Source organism: Phoenix dactylifera, unplaced genomic scaffold (genome assembly GCF_009389715.1).
Source record: "Phoenix dactylifera cultivar Barhee BC4 unplaced genomic scaffold, palm_55x_up_171113_PBpolish2nd_filt_p 000397F, whole genome shotgun sequence".
Taxonomy (NCBI): Eukaryota; Viridiplantae; Streptophyta; class Magnoliopsida; order Arecales; family Arecaceae; genus Phoenix; species Phoenix dactylifera.
The window spans coordinates 80,788-100,794 of NW_024067841.1; the positions used below are offsets into that span (position 1 = coordinate 80,788).

General features: G+C 34.5%; 1 protein-coding gene across 2 annotated transcripts; it reads right to left on the reverse strand.

Moving 5' to 3' along the window:
• Window positions 1–1,427: 1,427 nt before the first annotated feature.
• Window positions 1,428–20,007, reverse strand: LOC103718488 (CAAX prenyl protease 1 homolog). 2 transcript variants are annotated; one of them, XM_008807341.4, is made up of 15 exons: window positions 19,706–20,007; window positions 16,723–16,870; window positions 16,388–16,472; window positions 16,204–16,299; window positions 14,149–14,214; window positions 13,902–14,000; window positions 13,590–13,703; window positions 13,254–13,364; window positions 12,233–12,295; window positions 6,475–6,567; window positions 5,798–5,911; window positions 3,883–3,954; window positions 3,675–3,740; window positions 2,776–2,901; window positions 1,428–1,603 (listed from the first exon to the last, which is right to left on the reverse strand). In XM_008807341.4, exons 1-14 carry the CDS (start codon window positions 19,734–19,736, stop codon window positions 2,782–2,784), a joined length of 1,278 nt encoding a protein of 425 aa, XP_008805563.1. In that variant the 5' UTR covers window positions 19,737–20,007; the 3' UTR covers window positions 1,428–1,603; window positions 2,776–2,781. The 2 variants fall into 2 exon arrangements, with proteins under 2 accessions (XP_008805563.1, XP_008805562.1); XM_008807340.3 differs by lacking the exon at window positions 1,428–1,603 and having other exon boundaries at window positions 2,359–2,901; window positions 19,706–20,006.

Genomic DNA, 20,007 nt, shown 5'->3' on the forward strand with positions numbered 1-20,007 from the left:
TTTTTTAAATCCACATAACATATGATTTTAATGATTTTTTCAAATTTAATTGATATCAATTCATAAAATAACATTCAAATAATTGAATGATCACAAGTAGGGCTGAAACCAGATTGAATACAGATTTGATACCAGTATATCTCTATCCATATTTATTTTGTTTGACGAATACTGATACGAATATAAATATTAGTCAGATGAAAAATTCATATTTATATTTATTTTAAACGGATATAGATAATTAAACTTTATGATCATAAAATTAAAAATATTATTATGATAAATAGTAAATCAAATTAATAGTATGTTAGTGTAGTTATATATTTTTCTTAAAAGTTTATGGATGTTCTATAAAATTATATAGAGTTATAAATAAAATTAGATATTCAAATACGGATCGGATAATTGTTTATCCATATCCACATTCATTTTTTTTCTGACAGATAGAATATGAATATTAGCCGGATACTCAAATTTCTATCCATATTCGAATTGTTTCGGATACAAAAATGGATCCAAATGAATATTATCTAGTTCACCTTCATCTGTAATCACAAGCTAATAAGATTGTCATATATTTTATTTTTCTTTCTTATTTCAAGGTTTACTAGCCATTGCATCAATAGCTAATTATTATTTTATTATCAAAAAGTATTTCCTAAAATTGAATCACGTAAATAAAAGCCTATATCTATTATGATAATACATATGCTTTTTAAAATTATTTGTATGTCTTAAAGCCCAAAATTTGAAGGATTTTTTTTCATCTCAAACAATTCTAGTTTTTTGATAAGATCTTGTTGAATAAGTGGGCAGCAATTTTATGATAAATATCAAGCTCCAAAGGTTTTATTCGAACCATTTCAATAGTACGGGTGCTGCCGTGCCACGAGGCACGACCATGGAAGTAATGAAAAAGAAGAAGTTCTGTAGTTGGACAATATTAGAAGGAAGAGATAATGCAAGGGAGCGTGATTGTAGACGGGCAGTTCCATAACTTCAAATAGTAAGAGATCATTTAACCAAGGACAGATTTCTAGCATTATAGCCCGTGACTTCCAAATCATATGATGAGATAATGCCAAAATGAATTCTTTCCAATCTGAAGTTTCTTTTTCGCCTTCTATATCTTGCAACATCACATCAAAATTGGATGAAGAAAAGTATATAACTAAGAGAGAGAGAGAGAGAGAGAGAGATCATAATAGGATGATGAGGAACTACCATCGATGATTCAAACTACTAGATATAATTTACTATTTTTGTACTATTTACACACTAAAAATTATATAATTTAAAAATTCGTTAAGTAATAAAAAATAAAACAGTTTAAATAATATAAAATAATATAAATAATATAAATAATATATATATATATATATATATATATATATATATATATATATATATATATATATATATATATATATATTGGTAAGAATCTCTAAATCATATTATTCAATGTGTAATCAGTTCAAAAATGGATCATGTCCGACAGCTTGGATCACCGATGTTAGATTCTCGCAGTCTCTTTTTATATATATCACAAATAAGCATCATTGCTGGCTGCTCTTCCATAGGCAATGATCACCAATATTAGAACCTGATATAAATAAGCACACCAGTGGCGTTTCAATAACAAGACAGTAGAAGAAACTACAAATAACCCAGAAAAAAAATGATAAGCATGGCACAACTTGTAGTGAAGAAATAAGCATACGATCACGACTAGAACTCTCCTTATTTCATGGCAGGCAAAGTTCGCCAGGTCTCTTCATGGTAAACCTTGAGTTCAAGGGATCAAAACCATCCAATATTCCACAATCTGGTAAATGATACAAAGCTAGTGTGACTAGTGCACGGTAAATTCTTAAATTTCTTTTTGAGGAAAATAAATTCTTTAATTTCATCTATGCCAATTGTCAAATTCTCATTGCAGCCCTTTACAAAGGTTAGTTTGTCCCAGTTCAGCAAGGATAGTTTAGAAATGAGAATCTCAAGTCATTTCAAAGCCATTTACTTACTGGAGACAACGCTTCTAAAATGATGTTTGTTTAACATAGTATGCAAGGCTTAAAAAGGGTTTGACTTTCTGGATATTCCTTCAAATGTGCTAGAGCAAAATGATCTGTCAGGGCAACTCAACTGCAATCGAGAATTAGCTGGTGGATGGAGTAAAGAAGCAACTTCAATGATCACAAAGGCCTCTAAAATTGGTGATCATTATTAACATACATTTTGAATAGGTAGCAGACAATAGACAGTTAATGGTAAATCTAGTGCACTGTTCTACATAAAGAACATGTCAGCAAAATCATCAACCCGGTAGCACTAGAACACCTAATGATTTCTTCAAGATAAAAAATCAAATATGCAAATCATTTAACAAGAATGTTAAAACAATTGAATGAGCAAGCCAGCACGATTTAAGTATATAGATGTGCTCACTTATATGCATGCAGCTGAGTTTACTTTTCTGATCAGAGTGTGCAGGTACATGTATTAGAAAATGATTTGCAATTTCATATACAGAATCCTAGTTGGGAAGTATGGCATGCGTCAGAAGCAATATAGTGAAATTCAGGAGAAGATACTTATAAAACACATTCCTGATAGAGGCTCTTATAGGTTGATTTCCTCTGAATCAACATCAGTGGAGAATGATTTATGCCCGACCTCCAGCACATGATTGCTGTTCTTTCCGTAAAATACTCAGGATTGTACACCCACCAAGATGACGTATTCTTGTTCGACAATGAGATCACAGGTACCTACCTCAGACTAGTCTTCCTTCTTCCTGTCAGGTTCTTCAAGAGCAGCGAGTCTTTCAACTAGTGGTGGATGGGAGTAGTGGTAAGCTGAATACCATGGATCTGTGTTCATGGCAGATAAGTTCTCTTCCTGAAAGTAATAACAAAAATGAAAACAAACACAATTATTTATGTCAATTACTGTGAATATATAATGCATATAGATGAGTGTATCAAGTTGCCGCAAGAACCAAAATACAATCCATATTATGAATCTGGTCAAAACATAGAACCTAAACCCAATCCAATTCCCTTCGGACTGTATCAGGAATAATATTAATTTTATCAATCCAATGGATTTTTCAGGTCAACTTGTATTCAAAACACAAGCCATAATTATATAATAGTAAGCAAAATGTATACATTATCAAAAACACATTCTACATAAGTTTTGATTGATAGCTATATATGTATAATTGACAACACAATTTATTGAGTAACTATAGTAGAAAAGAAAACTAATTTCTTATATTCAATGAGGGTTCTAATTTCTGAAATATATATTATCCTGGGTTTGGAATAGTTTGGTCAGTTTGGGATTGGATTAGGAATTTAGTGATCCAAATTCAATCCAAATTTGGAAAGGGTCATGTTTTTGAATCCAAGCCTAATTCAATCCACTTCAGTTTGGGTTTGGACCGGAATAATTCCAGACCAGTTTCAGATTGAAAGTGAATCAGTACAGTCCACCTGCACTCCTCGTCCTTGTTCAACAGGAATGGATGCAAATCTGGATTAGAAGAGCAGGAAATAACTGAAAGATAGCAATTTGACTGTCATGGCCTACAGGAGGACTAGGTACTAGATCATTCGGAAGTAATTAATTTTTAACTGAAGCAAACAATATGAATAATAAAAAAAAACCTGTAATTTCACAAGGCCTGCTCGAAGTGCTGTGGCATAACCCAGTTTCTTTGCAAAAGCATCAGCCTGGAAAGCATAGTAGTCACATGGGTTGGTGTAAATATGATAACCAAATAAGTTACTTGGGACTATAAGCCTGTCTGAGAACTAAATCCATCTGCTGAACAGATTTGAGAAATGATGCAAAGAAAGTTAGACCGCAAAATACCTGAAATTCAAAAGCCCTGCTGACAAGATTGAGACCAAAGCTGACAAGGTGCTGGAGGGGTATGACAGTATGCTGCAAATCAAAACCATCGGATTAGAATAGCGTTGAACAGGACTAGCGTAACATGTCCTTCAAACCAACAAGCTGTGAATTGGCTTAAAATCAACTTGCACAGCATTTTTGTTTGACAAACAAGTCAGGAGTCAACAAAAGACAGAGAAAGGCATGAAGCTATTTATAGATAATACTAAATTGACTAAATAGGATACAAAGAGCACCTTAGCACCCATTGCCAATTGAAAATAAAGCACACTAAATTACAGACTAGGAGAGTGCAGGATTGACTTGGGAAACTTTGGAAGGATAATTCTAAGATGAGTAATGAGATAAGACAATGAGTAGTCACAGCCAGAAGAAACACTTCAGTCAGCTAGCAAAAGGACAAAAAGAAACGAATTTGCCAAGTACATATAGGACCCAAAGGCCATTAGATCATGCAATCCAAGAGATTCAATACAAATAAACGTTGTTTTACAACCCTCCACCCTGCAACCTAAAAATTCGATTCATTTTGGCTCATCTTTCTCCCTCTTTCTCATCTCCCATTTTGACCCAATTGCAATTGTTGTCACTGAACCACACAAATATCCTCCTTTACCCACCTCTTTATACACATTCCTTTCCCTGACTATTCTGAACCATCTGCAGTAAGCAACATAATCATGCCTAATAGACTATTATCCAACACCAACACATGCAAGGGATCTATAGAAGGGGGTAGGCAACTATAACGGGCAAGGAAGCTAAAGACGACTGATGATAATTCTAGGATACAAGAGTGGAAAAATAAGGAAAGGTTACCGGCATGTGAGCTTAGAATGGGATGGGTGGATGAACTAGTAAGGGATCTGATATTATGGACAGTAGTAGTGGTTGAAGAAAGATGGTTGTGGTACAGAAATAGAAAAAGTGGGATGGAATGGGGTACGGTGGTAGATTGAGTGAACGGACAAAGGCAAGGGTGGGCATGGCAGTGGTTGGGTCTGATAAAGGGAAGGGTGTTCGATATGTGGGAGCTGGTCTAGTGCAAGGCATATAAAAAAGGACAGAAAATTCAATATATTGGATTTTGTTCCTTAATAAAAGCCATAAAGATAAGTGGTAGAAAGTAGAACCTGGAATCTGATTAATTTGATAGAATCTCTCTCTCTCCCTCCCTTTCTCTCTCTCTGAACCAATGATCAGCAATATACCACCTTTCCAGCATGACTGAATGATAATCCAGCTTTCTTTTATGATAACCAAAGTTTTCAGCACCAACCTATACTGCTCGATGCCATGTATACCATACCGACCCGATAAAGTACTACTACATTATAAAGGCTTGATATCGTACAGAAACATGCTACAGATGTTATCGCACCTCTAGCACAATAGATTATGTTGGTATTAGAGGTGTTCCGTACCGAACTGACCAATACTAGCAAGCTACCGGTACAAAGTCCCGTACCGAGAGTGAAATCATGATAACAACAGGGCATTCCAATCAATATTACCACATCACAAGAAAAATTTTGAAATTCATAACTTTCAGCTGGCCCATCATAAAGAGTCATGTGACATCGAAAAATTTCAATAATCCATGTTCAAGGAAAAAAATCTTTCACTCATTTAATCCAGTAAATGAGAATTTATAATCATTATATTATGTGTCCACAAAGAAACTATCATCAATGATAAAGGCATGCACTGGTAGATATGAAAAGTCATAAAAATAACTTCTGATAGAAACTAACTAAAAGAAACATAAACTGATAAAAAATAAATTTTGCATGTAGAACTGAATCTACGAAGAACAAAGAGAAGGATGCCAATGATTACTTTATAAATAGAACAGCAAGTAACAAGGAGGTACCTGAAAGATGATGAGGCCAATAAGTACTGGCTGAGTATCAAAGCCAAAACTTTGAAAGAGATCCTTTGAATTCCTTACAAGAGTATATCCTCCAAATTGCAAAAGTGTAAGAATCTGCTCAACAATGAAAAATTAACTTCTGCAACGAGGATAAGTAAATTTTCAATATTCACAACTGCGTTTTAGTTAGTATAAAACTCAGTGCTCTTCAAGTCTCATAGACAAATATATACATATATGTATTTATGCATGCATGCATTTATTCATGCATGTATGTATGCATGTATGCATGCATGTACGTATGTGAGCATGTATATATGCATGAATGTACGTCTGCATTTATGTATGTATGTGTGTGCATACCTCTTTGATGCACTTCTACAGTAAATAGTAGAGATTTATGTACTTGTTGCCTACCGAAGCTACAAAAGACACGGATACCAGTGTCTGCACATAGAAGGATCAAGTGATTTGATATGAATTTGATACTCGATAATTGCAAGCTTGGTGCATGACTTCATTCTAGTATCTATCCATGCATTAACATCACCTAAAGTTTGTATATAGACTTGGAAGGATATTATATCCAACTTCTGAACATGAAACTTATTCATTCTAGGAAGCATGATTAGACATGATATAGTGCAGAAGTTATAACGAATAGCTAACAGGATTACCTGAACAGCAATGAAAGAATACATTGTATGATTGAGTTTCCAGTGTCCAAGTTCATGAGCAATAACTGCAACTACTTCCTCCTCATTTTTGCACTGCAAAAAAGTCATATGAATATGGATTCAGTAATCTGAATGATATACAGGTGCCCAAACAGGAACGGAAATGGCATTTCAACTACACACATGCAGCTTGTCACCACTACAAGAGTAAATGTGGTTGCAAGTTTGATACGGAATTTGGCAAGGTAATGGCTATAACATTAAATTGCAGAAAAGAAACAGTTGCTGAAAATGTTGGGATAACTTAGAAGCCTAAAATGCATAAAGTCGATGCTTATTAAATACACACATGCATGCATGCATGCATATGCACTGCACATATATCTATAATCCAATAAACATACAACTACATTTCAAAGCCTAGATCAGCTGAAATGGATAATTGTTCTACACTTGCATCACAATCAGCATACTGCCATTGCAAGCTAACATACTTAAAACAAGAGGACCAGCTTGCACTGCTGGTATTATATATCTGCAGCAGAAAATATGAAGGTCCTAATACTTCTATTACTGCATGCTGGTTGGAAACAAGCATGAATATTATCTTGTGAGATCATTTTGGTCAAGTTATAATATGCAGACACATAGTGCAAATACCAAGAAAAAAAATTAAAAAATAAAAAAGGGACAAAGGAGCATATGGCTAACTAGTATCGTGAATTCTTAACATAGACTAGGCACTTCATAGTTAAGTTTTGACAAAGAAAAGGAAATGGGCGGTCTGCTTTTCTCCTTCTGTCAAAAAAAATAACTTATAGTTCCCCTAACGCCAATCTGTCCAAAAGAAGTCCGCCACACTTGACATATAATGTGTTTTGGAATTATATGGAATGGTGAAGAAAGTTTAGATCTTGCACCACCACTCTGATAATGTTCCCTGCTCATGGGAATAGAAAGCAAGTTGCTCATCACAGAAGAGTGGAGATTAAGAGTGGCAATGACCAAATGAATCACATTGGAGCATCAAGAGTTATAATAGTCCATACCACGTGGAAATTTTACATGCAAAGAAAGCCAAAAAGAATCGTTTGTTGAGGCATAGTTGAGATGTTGATAGGCACTGGCATGAGATGAACATAGGATCAGCAAATATCATGATGACAGCATCTTCTTTTCATGTTTGTCCATGTGCACCACAAGGTCATGGATCCAACAGCTCCCCTACAGTGTCCTCATCCCTCATGTGATGCGTGTACTAATTTTATTGATGGCCATGATCCCAACACAGTGATGTATCCAATTGAAAGGAGAAAATGATGGACAATAGCGATCACATCATTTACGATCATGCAATGTGGTACATGATTCCATAAATAATTGTCATCATGATACGTACAATGCATGTGGTATTATTATTTATTAAGTTACCTCACATCATAATACGATCATGATGTGGATGACAGCCACATGGCATGGAGTAGTATCTAATAGCCTTCACAAATTGCATTGCTTTCGTCACACACATGGAATGAGAGAGATTTACACAGGCTGTTAAATTCCCATCATGGAGTATATATCGAGCTAAACCTGTTTCAATCCAAAAATGAAGATGCCACCCAACATGTGTGCGTGTTCATTTTATGCTCACCCTCATCAATAATAACACCTATTTCTCAACATGCAATTTTTTCTCCCTTTTTTTGTGGCAATGCTGCATTGAGTGTGGATAATTGGAGCTCTTAGAGGTCCCATGAGATGCATTTGCTACGTAACATCACTTTTTATATTTGTTTTCATGGGATGAGCAACTAGCTTTCTATTCTCAAGAACTCTGTTTTATGGCATCTTACGATGCTAAAATCCCACTTCTAACAATAGGTTCAAACCATTTTGTTATTGTTCTACCACGGCATGCAAGGATATAAAAATATCATGCAGCTTATTCTCTTTATCTGCATATCCTTTAGAAAAACAAAATAAAAAAGGAACTCTCATGTAAGACACTAAAAGAGTCCATTATATAGTTCGCTGCTTCATAGCACCTCTCCACAGTAGCCAAGTCTAATGCATGCTGGCTCTTTGTTGTACGACTTGCATTTGTGATGATGATCATGGAGGTACATGCAACAACACAGAGAAAACAGCATAACGCTAATAAATGCAGCAACGTTGACTCAAAGGTACTGGGTTCCAAGTCCTAATAGATGTTTCCTCCACTCCACCAGGAGATTCGGCTTCCCAAGTCCTGGGAGTTGCTTTCATCACTCCTTGCCCTCCCATTTTGTTGGTCCTGTATGCATCTAACATAAAAATTCTTTTGGTGTTAATGTTAGTCAACGGTCCACGTGTCTATGTGATAGTTTTGGTGCATCTTATTATCTAGCATGTGTGCATGAAATCTTATGTCCAATAATGTGCTTAATAGTGGCACAATTTGTACTGAATCATATTATAATGATACTTCAAAAGGATTAAGAGGAGATACAAATTATAAAACATTGTTGGTCTCTCTAGATATAATAGATTTCATGGTAACTGCTATATGCTTTTGTTCTTCTGCAATGAGGAAGTCTACATGTGGAGTTTGAGGTGCAAATGGTACCATTTGCTTGACAAGTTCCTGCAACAAATGTAATGACCCATTTTTTTGCTAACATGCATTAAGAAGGCTTACTTTCTTAAGATGCTTTGTTCTCTGACAAGATAAAATTCAACGATAAATATGAAGTGGCACTCGTTTTCTATCGACAGACTTTAGAGTTCTTCCTTTTGCACATTAAATTCAGTAATTCACCATCTGAGTGTTAAGCACTTGCAAATGCACATGACATCTCATAGGCAGTTAGTATTTGATTGATTATTTTTTATAAATAACTTTAAGGATGCCCCTTTTAAACACTCCAAAATATAATTCATCTTTGTGAAAATGATTCTATCAATCCTTAAAGGAGCGAGGAGCAAAGAAAAAGAAGAGGGATCAATATTTAGATGAAGCCCAACAATAAAAAGAAAGGTGAAGTGAAGAATCTGATTATTTTCCATCTAGCGCTCTCTTCTTTTGCTTTTATTCTAAATATACAGATTAAAATCATCTATTTGTGTAGAAGGCATTTATAGCCATCAGATGCTAGTTCAATAGCTAAGTAATACTAGACCACTTCTTCATATGCACATGATGTCTCATAGGCAATTAATATTTGATTGATTATTTTTTCATAAATAACTTTTCTACTCAAAGACGCCTACTCCAAAATAAAGTTCACCTTTCACAAAATAAGAGGGTTTCTATCAATCCCAGAAGGAGAAAGGAGCAGAGGAAAAAAGAGAGATCAAGATTTAGTTGAAGCCCACAACTCAAAGAAAAGTAAAGTGAAGAATCTGATTATTTCCCATTTATTGCTCCCTCTTCCTTTGCTTTTGTTCTAAATACTAAAGGCCTAAAATCATCTATCAGTGTAGAAGGCTTTTATGGCCATTGGATGCTAGTCCAATAGCTAGGTAATACTAGATTGCCTCTTCTTCTCATGAGTCTCTCTTCCATAAGCTGAAGTAAGGTAATACTAGATTGTGTCACATGATGTAAGATACTACTACATCATGTCAGGTGGAGTCCAAGAAATTGACCTATGGCTTTTGCTACTGGTCAAGAAATTCCAACCAAATGACAAGCAGGACAAGGATAAAAGTTAAGCATGCAAGAAAAAATTTCTTGAATCGAACCCCAATCCAGCCTATCACCACCCCTACTTGACTGAAATCAGAGTTGATCAAACAGTCTAAGCGAATGTTCCCTCTTTCCAACCAGCATAATCAATCTATAATTGTATAATTCGTTCATTCTCTCCCCAACCTGCACTGTCTTTCTTTCATTTGCTGCCTAACTGAGAAAGAAAAGAAACATCTCACGGAAGAGCATACTCAGCTTGTTGGTTTTAAGGAAGGTTATTCGCTGGATTTGAAGAGTGCAACCGATAGATGGTCTCTTCCGTTCTTGTAAAGGCATTATGGGCATTTTAGACAGTACAAATAAAATTCAATCCCTTTCCATTTCAGAATTTTGCTTTATCTTTTATATTTATTCTATTTCTTCGCTCTTGCTTATGTTACAATGGAAAGGAGCTTACTGAATGGCCCCTTTTATGATTCTCAAGCAACAAGATCCACTATCTAAGTGCCATCTTCTCACTATAATTCCTCCACTAGCACTTAAGAAGAGAAACTCTTTATTTAGGCATGTAAATAAGAGATTAAATGAAAAGAGGCAGTCATGTCAGTGGCCACCTTGAATGGGGTCTCCTAAGGGATTCATTTTCAAATGCTCAATATTGAATTTAACTGCACTCTGTGGATTTCTCTCTCTTTGTGGTGAGGATGGTAGGTCTCTTGATGGTGATGACTCCACATACAAATATTACTCAAAGTCTCAAAACATCTTGAGATTGCTAGAAAGTTTATTTTCCAACATAATCTACTCCTAGAATTTCCCTTCTATTCTCTACTATCTCCTCTATACTAATTATCACTTTGACTAATTTTCCATTGTCAACCTCAAAGACACTTTCTCCCTCCTGCTGTGACCCAGCATATCAATAGTAATTTCTTTAACATGTTCAATCCAGCAAACTTCAGCCTGACAGAATTCAGCCACGGGACCAAAGTTGATCTTATTCTCTAACCTAAATCACACCCTACATACTCTAGGTCAACATTCTTGAATGTAACTGCAGTTTTTATAAAAGAAACCTATTTTTGCACAAGCCAGAAGGGATAGAAGAAGCATACTGAATGTAGAACAGCCAAATGAGGCAGGTCTTGCTTTGGGAGTTCACCATCACTGAAAATAAACTTAATCAATTTGACTGACTAGTCAGCACTCAGCACAAAGTTGTCACTTGAGTTAGAAGCATCATAACAAGCCTAGAGCAATACATTGTGAATCTAAAAGGTTAAAACCTAGGTTACCATGTTCCTAAGAGTTATGTTAAAATACTTTGATTCAAAAAGAATTTAATTCCTATATTCTACTGATAATAACTTAGTGAAAATAATGATTTCCTGAAAACAAAAACTTGGACCCTCTACTTAGTCCTTAAATGTTGCACTAAAACCCTAAAACCTATCATAGCAATAACTTTGAAATTGCAAAACAAACTGTGAATGACAAGGTGTTTTGGCCAACATTAGGTTCCACATACTATACTAGTTTTTCCAGTGGAGAGAAAAAGCTGGTTACAAAGCTGCGCAAGCAGGAGGATGATAGAAAAACATGCCTACGCAAGAATGGGATGAGAGAGAGGATGGGAAGTATTTGCACTAACAGAGTCCTACTTGATAATATCATGAAACAACTTACCTAATGGTTAGTGTGAACAAGTATCTATCGAAAGGAAATAATAAATTGTTAAAATTAAAATTGGTGAGCCATTAGCAAAAGCAAGTACAAGAAAATAAAAGTTTATATCGCATCCTCAAGGATGAAATGGGACACATATTGCAGCATCTGAAACAAAAAGTTGCAGCAACTAAAGAAAAAAAAACTTTTCTGATAAGTACTTTATGACTTGTAACCCAAATTAAGAAGATATCATACAAAAGAATAAAATGCATATATATACTCTTAATAAAAAGACCGGACATAAAGGTTTTTATGTATATCAAACAAAAACCTCGATAGTCATCTTATTATAGCAATGTTATTTTGTTATTTATATAACCTCAAATAAGCATACACATAATTCGCAAGATTAGAGCATACCTGTTGAATCAATGTGTCATAGAGAACGATGCGTTTGTTGTTGAAAAATCCATACATATATGCCTGTCAGATAAAACATAATAATTTATATATATATATATATATATATATATATATATATATATATATATATATATATATATATATTAAACCACACATAAGTTCATAGAAATGATACAAAAGAAACCCACTACAGATAGCAGTGAAAACATTACATAGAAATGCCAATGCATGGGCAATAAAATGACAGCAAAAGATGATCGTTAAGATCATAATGGCAGTTTGTGGCTCTACAATGAGGGAGGAGCCTTCTCCTGAAAAACCCTCTCACCCCTAAAGCCCTAGAAAAGGCGGGATTTGTGGCCAGGTATCTAGTACCACCACCAAGAGACTTTTCTAGCAGGATATGCTGGCACCTTCCCCATTAGAAGCTGTTCCATAACATAGTTAACAGCACAGAGAACTGAACAAGAACAGATGAAATGGACAGATGTGACATCTGCACAAAGCTAATGATGCGTAATAGTGAGAACTTGCCATGCAAAAGAAATAGTATTGAGTATAGCATAAATCATTCAGAGCGTGGAGTGCAATAAGATCAATTTATAATTATAAATTATAACTTCCTGTTGGATTGGCTGATTGTATAAAGTATCTGGGCACTTTTCAGACTTCAGAGAATACCAAATTGGTAAATTTGGCATTAAAGATGGAAGATATTAAAGATGAGAACAATAACAAGAATGATGATGATGTTTTCAATGACTAAATGTGCCTGCCTGTGGTTTTTTATGTTTCTTTGACACAAATAATTAGAACTGACTTACTTTCCTATTTCACACAATTATCATGTTTAGCCATCTTCCATAAATTTTTTATGCAGCATAAGATTATACTAATAATCATCAATAATCACAGTAATCATCAATTATAAGGATACTACTTCATCAATAATTCTCTATTAAAAAATCATGAAATCAAACTTTATAAAAAAGAAAAAGAAAAAGAAAAAAATGCTCACATTGCTATGGCTTGACCTTGTAGATCCATCAACAACAAAGAGCTTTTTCAATGGAAACTTAAGCGACGCTGCTAGCTTCTCTATTTTCTTTCTAAGCTCTCCTTCAGGAAGCTGTTTAGCATAATTGCATAAAAGTATGAGGAATATGCACTTTGTAGTGAGCAGAAAGATATGATATCGACCCACTTAAGCACAATGATGAAAATATCGGTTGTGGAGATGCAAGGAAAGATAGGTAAATAATATATTTTCCTTTTTATATTGCATAAAACTCAATTGACATATAAAAGCAAAAATGAGGTAAATAATTTGCTGTGTGGAAAACCAAATACTCACAGGAGTGAATTTATTAAACAGAGGAGCTATTAAAATGGGATACAGTGTCATCATTACAATGGAGAGCACAAACATAAAAGCCCATAGATATATTGCCAGGTAAGGACCTCCTTTCTGTAGCAATAGAGGAAAGAGAATTAGTAAAATGATGCATATTGCAGATCATTCTCTAAATTAATACAGAAGAAATAAGGTTTGAAGTAAAATGTTCTGGACACAGCAAACCACAGAATAAGCAGGTGAATGAAACATCTTTGGATGTACAAGTATATCCAAAGATTATATGAGTAGTCAATACCAGAATGTCCATACCTGTACTATGACAATAATTGCAGCTACAATTGGTGGTCCAAGTAAGATTGAAAGGCAAATTCCTTTAAACATATCCCTGAAGAATAGCCATATCGTTTGCTGTTGAACATTCAATAAGACAGCTAAGAATTAAAACAGTCAATAAAGATAAAATGGAAGAACCAAAGGCAGAAGCTTGTTTTAGAGGAATTCGGAATTTGAAACAAGTGCAGCATAGATATGAAGAGAAAGAAGAAGGTGGACAAACTTTATTAAACCCGTGACGAGCCTCGATCACAAATGTTGAATAAAGAGAAAATGGCAGGTCTGTGATCTGTATAGTACCAAGAAACTTGTCAGCCTAAAAAAACATTACTCCCAAAAGATAAAAAATAAGTTGAAACTTCGCCATACAATTTATAACTCTCAACCATCATAATTAAAGAAAACAACTTTAACATACATAAAATGCCAAGGAAGCAAAACGAAAAGAAAAAAATTGTACAATGAGGATAACCTGAAGGAACCAAATTGATGCTTACAATGACAATGTGTGATGCATTTCCATGATTCCACAATAAACAAAATTGAAGTTCAGCAATTAATCATCAATCCACATAAGATACATAAAATGATTCTTCTCTAACAATAAAATTTGGCATAAACTTAACATAAATGCATGTCTCTGTGTCGTGCTGTAAATTTGCAGCTATGCTATCTATTGTGGATATGATACAATATATATATCCTTGTCAAGAATACAAGTCGAACTAGGTGACGCTTCCATGCAAGGGTATTCATTTTTCAACAAATTGTACATTCATCTGACACACATACTTCCAGAGAACCCAGAACTAACTAATTCTTGGATAATTGCTGACAAAAATTTGCTTTTTCCACTGCACATGAATTAGGTGTTATCCACAACTAAAAACAGATCTCGAACCAATAAATTAATTTTAACGGTCAAAGGTGGATCTTTATTGTTAAAAAATAAAAATCTCAAGGATGCTCGAGCGTTTCATAGATGAGGAGGCTGTTAGGAAGGAAGTTCTGTTGGATTCTTGCATTAGCAGAAAGTTTTCAATGCGTGCACATCATAACTGTTAATATTCCTATTTAATATATCATTTGCTAGCAAGTTTTTTTGAATATATCATTTTCTAACAAGTTTTATAAACTAAATTTAATGGCCATTTTGGTCATTAAGTTTGATAGATCGAATCTTTTCACCGTAATCCTCTCTTATGTTGCAATAAAGTATAATTAAGGAACCACTCAGGTAAAAAGAAAAGAAAACCTCAAACATCCAATGGATTGAAAATTTTACGTGAAGAGCTGTTTTATTTCTATAATTCAACATTTTTGATAGATGGAATATTTTCAATGCAATCCTATCTTATGTTACAATAAAGCATAATTAAGAAACCACTCAGGAGAAACAAGAAAACCACAAAGCATCCAATGGATTCAAAATTTTATGTGAAGAGTTGTTTTAGTTTTATAATCATAAACATTATTTTTATTTTTACATTGCACATGCTCGGATGTTGGCATAGATAATATAATATTATTACATTACTTCTACATAATAGAATAATTTATATTGGTATACTGATATATTATATTACATTGATACAAGGTGTGCAATGTGGATAAGAGGGGTTGCACATTACCCCCAAGGCAAGTTGCAACTGACGGCTGCAAGTGCACTCACAAACAAATTTGGTCACTAATATAGTGATTTGAATTCTGAGTTGAATGAATGCAAAATGGTCAAAGCCAAAGAAATATGATAAAAGGAAAGTTATTTTTTTAAGTCTAACTGCACATTTATCTTATGAATTAAGTTTTCATTAGAAAAAGCGAGAAAGGAAAAACAAATCAAGTAGACGAATAATCCTAGGCAATTGCATGAAGGAAGACATAAGAAAGCACATAAAGATTTTATTACACATGTCAAGCAGATAAAAAAAATGTGATAAAGGATGAGTTGGCAAAAAAAGAAGGTTTCTCAAACCAAATCGGCGGCAAGAAGGATCCATACTCATAATCTTGATGATGTCGGTAATTGCCACAATAGTTTACTTTTCTCAAATAAGTCTATAATAAAACTATTATCCCCATGAACATTTTCGCGGACGCCCTATCAATTTGGCATTACAATGAATGCAAACATCATGAACATTGAGTAAAATATATGGGAAGGTGCAAAGTTACTTTCTAACCAAGCATGAATAAGAAACTAACACAACACCAATGATGTTTCATCAATAAAATGATGTTTAGATCAATATTTTCAGATGGAAAAATTCATTCAGACCTGTGACCAAACCATAACACCAGCTAAAAATGAAAGTGTGTGTATTATTTCATTCTCTGCATTCAGGCCCATGTATGCCACTAAGTCTCCAGTTTTCTGCAAAAAAAAGAAGTAGCAAAATGAATTATGAATATTTGGGAAGTGAAAAATCTAAAACACACATTCACAAGGCCTGCTAAGTTACCTTCCAAAACCAAGGTAATATGCCAAAATACAAAATTGCGGTGTCCATCAGTATACTCACAGCTTCATGAACAAAGTGGAAGTGGCTGAAAGTCAAAAGACATAAGAAGAGAGAAACTAAAAATAATAATAATAATAATAGTAATCATAATAATTTAATGAAGGGAACTATTTAGCGCATCAAAACCCTATTCTCAAGTAGAAGAAGCGATGGTTATTGAATTAGTTCAAGAATCATAACTCATTTGAGTAAAATGCTATTAAAAGATCAGCCATTAAGCACACACAAACACAGATCTGCTGAAAAAAGAATAATCATCAATGAAGAAACCAAACCTTTTGTCGAGGCTATAAGCTCGAGACCTTTCAAACTTTTCTTGACCAACCACACCTTCCAATGGTTTCGGTAGGCTGGGCAGCTTGAGAGCTGCATGCTGTCGAATGTCTAAATAGGTCTCCAAAATGTACATTAAGATCATAAAGCCTGCAAAAAGATATGTATTCTCTAAGATACTTGCTAGACAACTCTTGAAGTCAAGAACCATAACCACAACCATCAAATCCTGTCCCAAGTTTTTAATGTCAGCTTTTTAATCTTTATGAACCTAACATTTCCAACTTCTAGATAATATCTATCATGAAACACCATAAATGATGAATCACCTGCTCCATTGCTATCAAAAATTATTTACCTTCTATAAGGAACCAAAGGAAAGGTGATTGCATATATAATAACCATATGGACACAAGAGAACATATTGCAGAGACAACATTGTACAACCATATTATACTGGTGCCAGCATTCACTGCATAGTGCCTGTAATTTGAGTAGCTCAAATATGAACTTGAACTTGTCAATGATGTTCTGAAAGCATCATCATAAGTTCGAAAATATGTTCGGTCAGATTAAAATTTATCATATTTCTACAGAGAGTAGAAAGCACATGGCAGTCAAATTTTGTCCTAGAAAAAGGATGTGTTCATATTCTTTTAAATTGACAATGTTCTTTCTGCTTTTCTGACATAATTGGTCAAAGTTTCTTAAAAGGCTGTTGATTAGAGTTCCATAAGATTTTGTTAAAAATGTATCTTATAGTTCTTATATTTTATAAATATGTTGTTTCACATATATTCTTTCAAACAAAAAACCACGATAAGAATATATCCATGTAGTAATATGTCAAATTTAAGTTACAACACATATGCGCACATATACATGGACATATATGTACACTATCTAATAGCGCATAGATATGACATACAATAGCATCAATAGTACTGCTGTCAAGATTCTATTCCATTGAATTTAAAGAAAAGTCCAGATGAAAGTAATTGAGATAAAATATATATTAAATTTCTAGCACCAGGCCTCCGTTACTATTAGTTTTCTAACTTTTATTCATGCAATTTATTGCCATCAGATCTAAGTAAGACCGAAAAAACAGAGGCCCTTAGTTTTTTTTTCCTTTTAAAGACCATTGATCGTTGTATTAAGAAAAGCAAATTGTAAACAGTCAAGTAATGTCCACTAATGCTTGGTTTCTCCTCCCTTAACTTTTCTGCTCATGCTCCCCCATCCTCTTCCCCTACCTCTATTCAAGAACACCCTTCTCCACTGGCTCTACTTCTTTGCCTCCGTCCTTCACATTCCCCCATCTCTAGCACCATCGCAGCAGGGAATTCGTTTCTCCACCCAACGACAAGCTTTCTCCCTGTCTTCCTCTAGTCCCTTTCTTGCTCTATCTCCATTCTTATAGAAAGGGAATAGGACTGCCACCACCAACAGATTGGAGAATAGACTGATACGGAGTGGGATCGACATGACTTATCTGAGACAGAGTACAGATGAATAGCTATGATTACATGAAATGTTTGGGACTAGGCTAATTTAAAATCTGATTGTTTTCAATTTATGTTAAATCTATTGATGCATGTGACTAATTGAAGGAAAATTAAGAACTACCTGAACTAAATTGAAAGGGATATTTGTGGTTGGCTATGATCCCATTAGTCCATCATAAATTCAGAGGCCAAGCTCGTTAGATTTTACCATATAATTTTACTAATTTATTTATTATGAGTGTTATATGGATGCATATTTTGAAATTATGTGGGATAATAATTGAAGTGGACCATGATCTAAAAAACAAATAATATTAGAAAGTAGTGTAGTATTAAAAATCAAAGAAGACTAAGATCAAATGAGTTCATGCCATCATGATGAAAAAAAATCCATGTCGAGCAAAACAAAAAAAATTCTGCAATAAATGTCATGGAATCTTATTATCATTCGGAACATAAGACAATCATGCTCGATCCCTGCCATAAATTACTAGTAAATTATATAATGCTTCAGTTCACAATTTAAATTGAAAGGGTACAATCTATTAAAAAAACAAGCTTGTTATTTATTCTATAATTTTGCTGCAATAATTAATTTAATTGTTGACAATGAAAAGTGGTTTGAAGATTCATGGAAGTCTTTTTTTCCTTAAAATTTACTGTTTAAATTGCATGAAACATTGTTTTCTATGAATGCCATTTTTAATAAAGAAAAGTGTCTATACTCTAACTAACCACACAGACAAGAATGTAGAACTTAATGATCATCAGATTGAAAGTCCCATGTACATTATTAGTAAGTGACAGCTAGGTTCAACTGTTTTAGTACCTTTCGTAGCATTATTCCGACCTCGAGACATCATTCACTTACCCATCACAACTACTTTTAGGCAGAATCCTACCCTAACCACTTCAACCATGTGCGTGTGTGTTTTGTGATGGAGTCCAGGTAAATTAAACAGTGCAAAACCCCACTGAGATGGTTAGGTGGACTGCCTAGGAAACCACAATAGAAAAGAAAAGACAACATAAGTAAATCAACAGTTTCAGCAGCAAGACCCGTTAAGCCAGGTGATCGACGGTGCCAAACTGCCAATACAAAGGAGATTCTTTGAGCCAGGTGATTGATGGAGTTAATACATAGTTCATCACTCGCTCACATTATTGAAAGATCCTTCAACAGCTTCTTGACCATCATTTTATGAAACCCCAAATAAACTTTCTTGAAAGAGACGGACAAAACAACATAACGGAAAAACAGATAAATTCATACATTCATAACAAATTAAATCAATACCCCAAAAGCACTACCTGACAAAAACCACAAAACCCAAGAAAAGAGAAAAATCAAATCAAGAATACAGAAACCATTATCACCACCACCATCATCATCATCATCAACCAGTGGATGATTCAACGAAGGGAGAAAAGATTAGGTGAAAGGAAAAAAAAAGGATAAAGAGCAAGAAAAACTTACCCAAAACCGCTTCCAAGTAAGGAAGAGCCATTATGGAGGAGGAGAAGATCAGTGCAGTGTGTTACTACCAGTGGTTCCGCTGCTCCACAACCGACGGTAAGGGGGGGGAGTGAGGTATTTGAGGGCGGAAAGAAGAAATCAGGCGGTGTGGCGTCTCATAGAAAGGGAGAAATAGGGCGCGCCGGCGAGGAGGGCGAACAGCAAAAAGACGACGAGGGTTCTTTGTTCCTGCCCTCAAATTCGGCAACTGGGTGAGAAGGGAAGAGAGAAAGAGAGAGGGGCAATCGGGGAAACGATTCACG

What these genes read in the sequence shown, in the direction of transcription:
- LOC103718488 (XM_008807341.4), bottom strand. Translation starts at nt 19,736, where the DNA reads ATGGCTCTTCCTTACTTGGAAGCGGTTTTGG. An exon ending in CAAGGTCAAGCCATAGCAAT is followed by an intron (nt 12,296 to 13,253) that starts GTGAGCATTTTT and finishes TTTATCTGACAG; the next exon opens with GCATATATGTATGGATTTTT. An exon ending in ATTCTTTCATTGCTGTTCAG is followed by an intron (nt 5,912 to 6,474) that starts GTAATCCTGTTA and finishes ATTGTTGAGCAG; the next exon opens with ATTCTTACACTTTTGCAATT.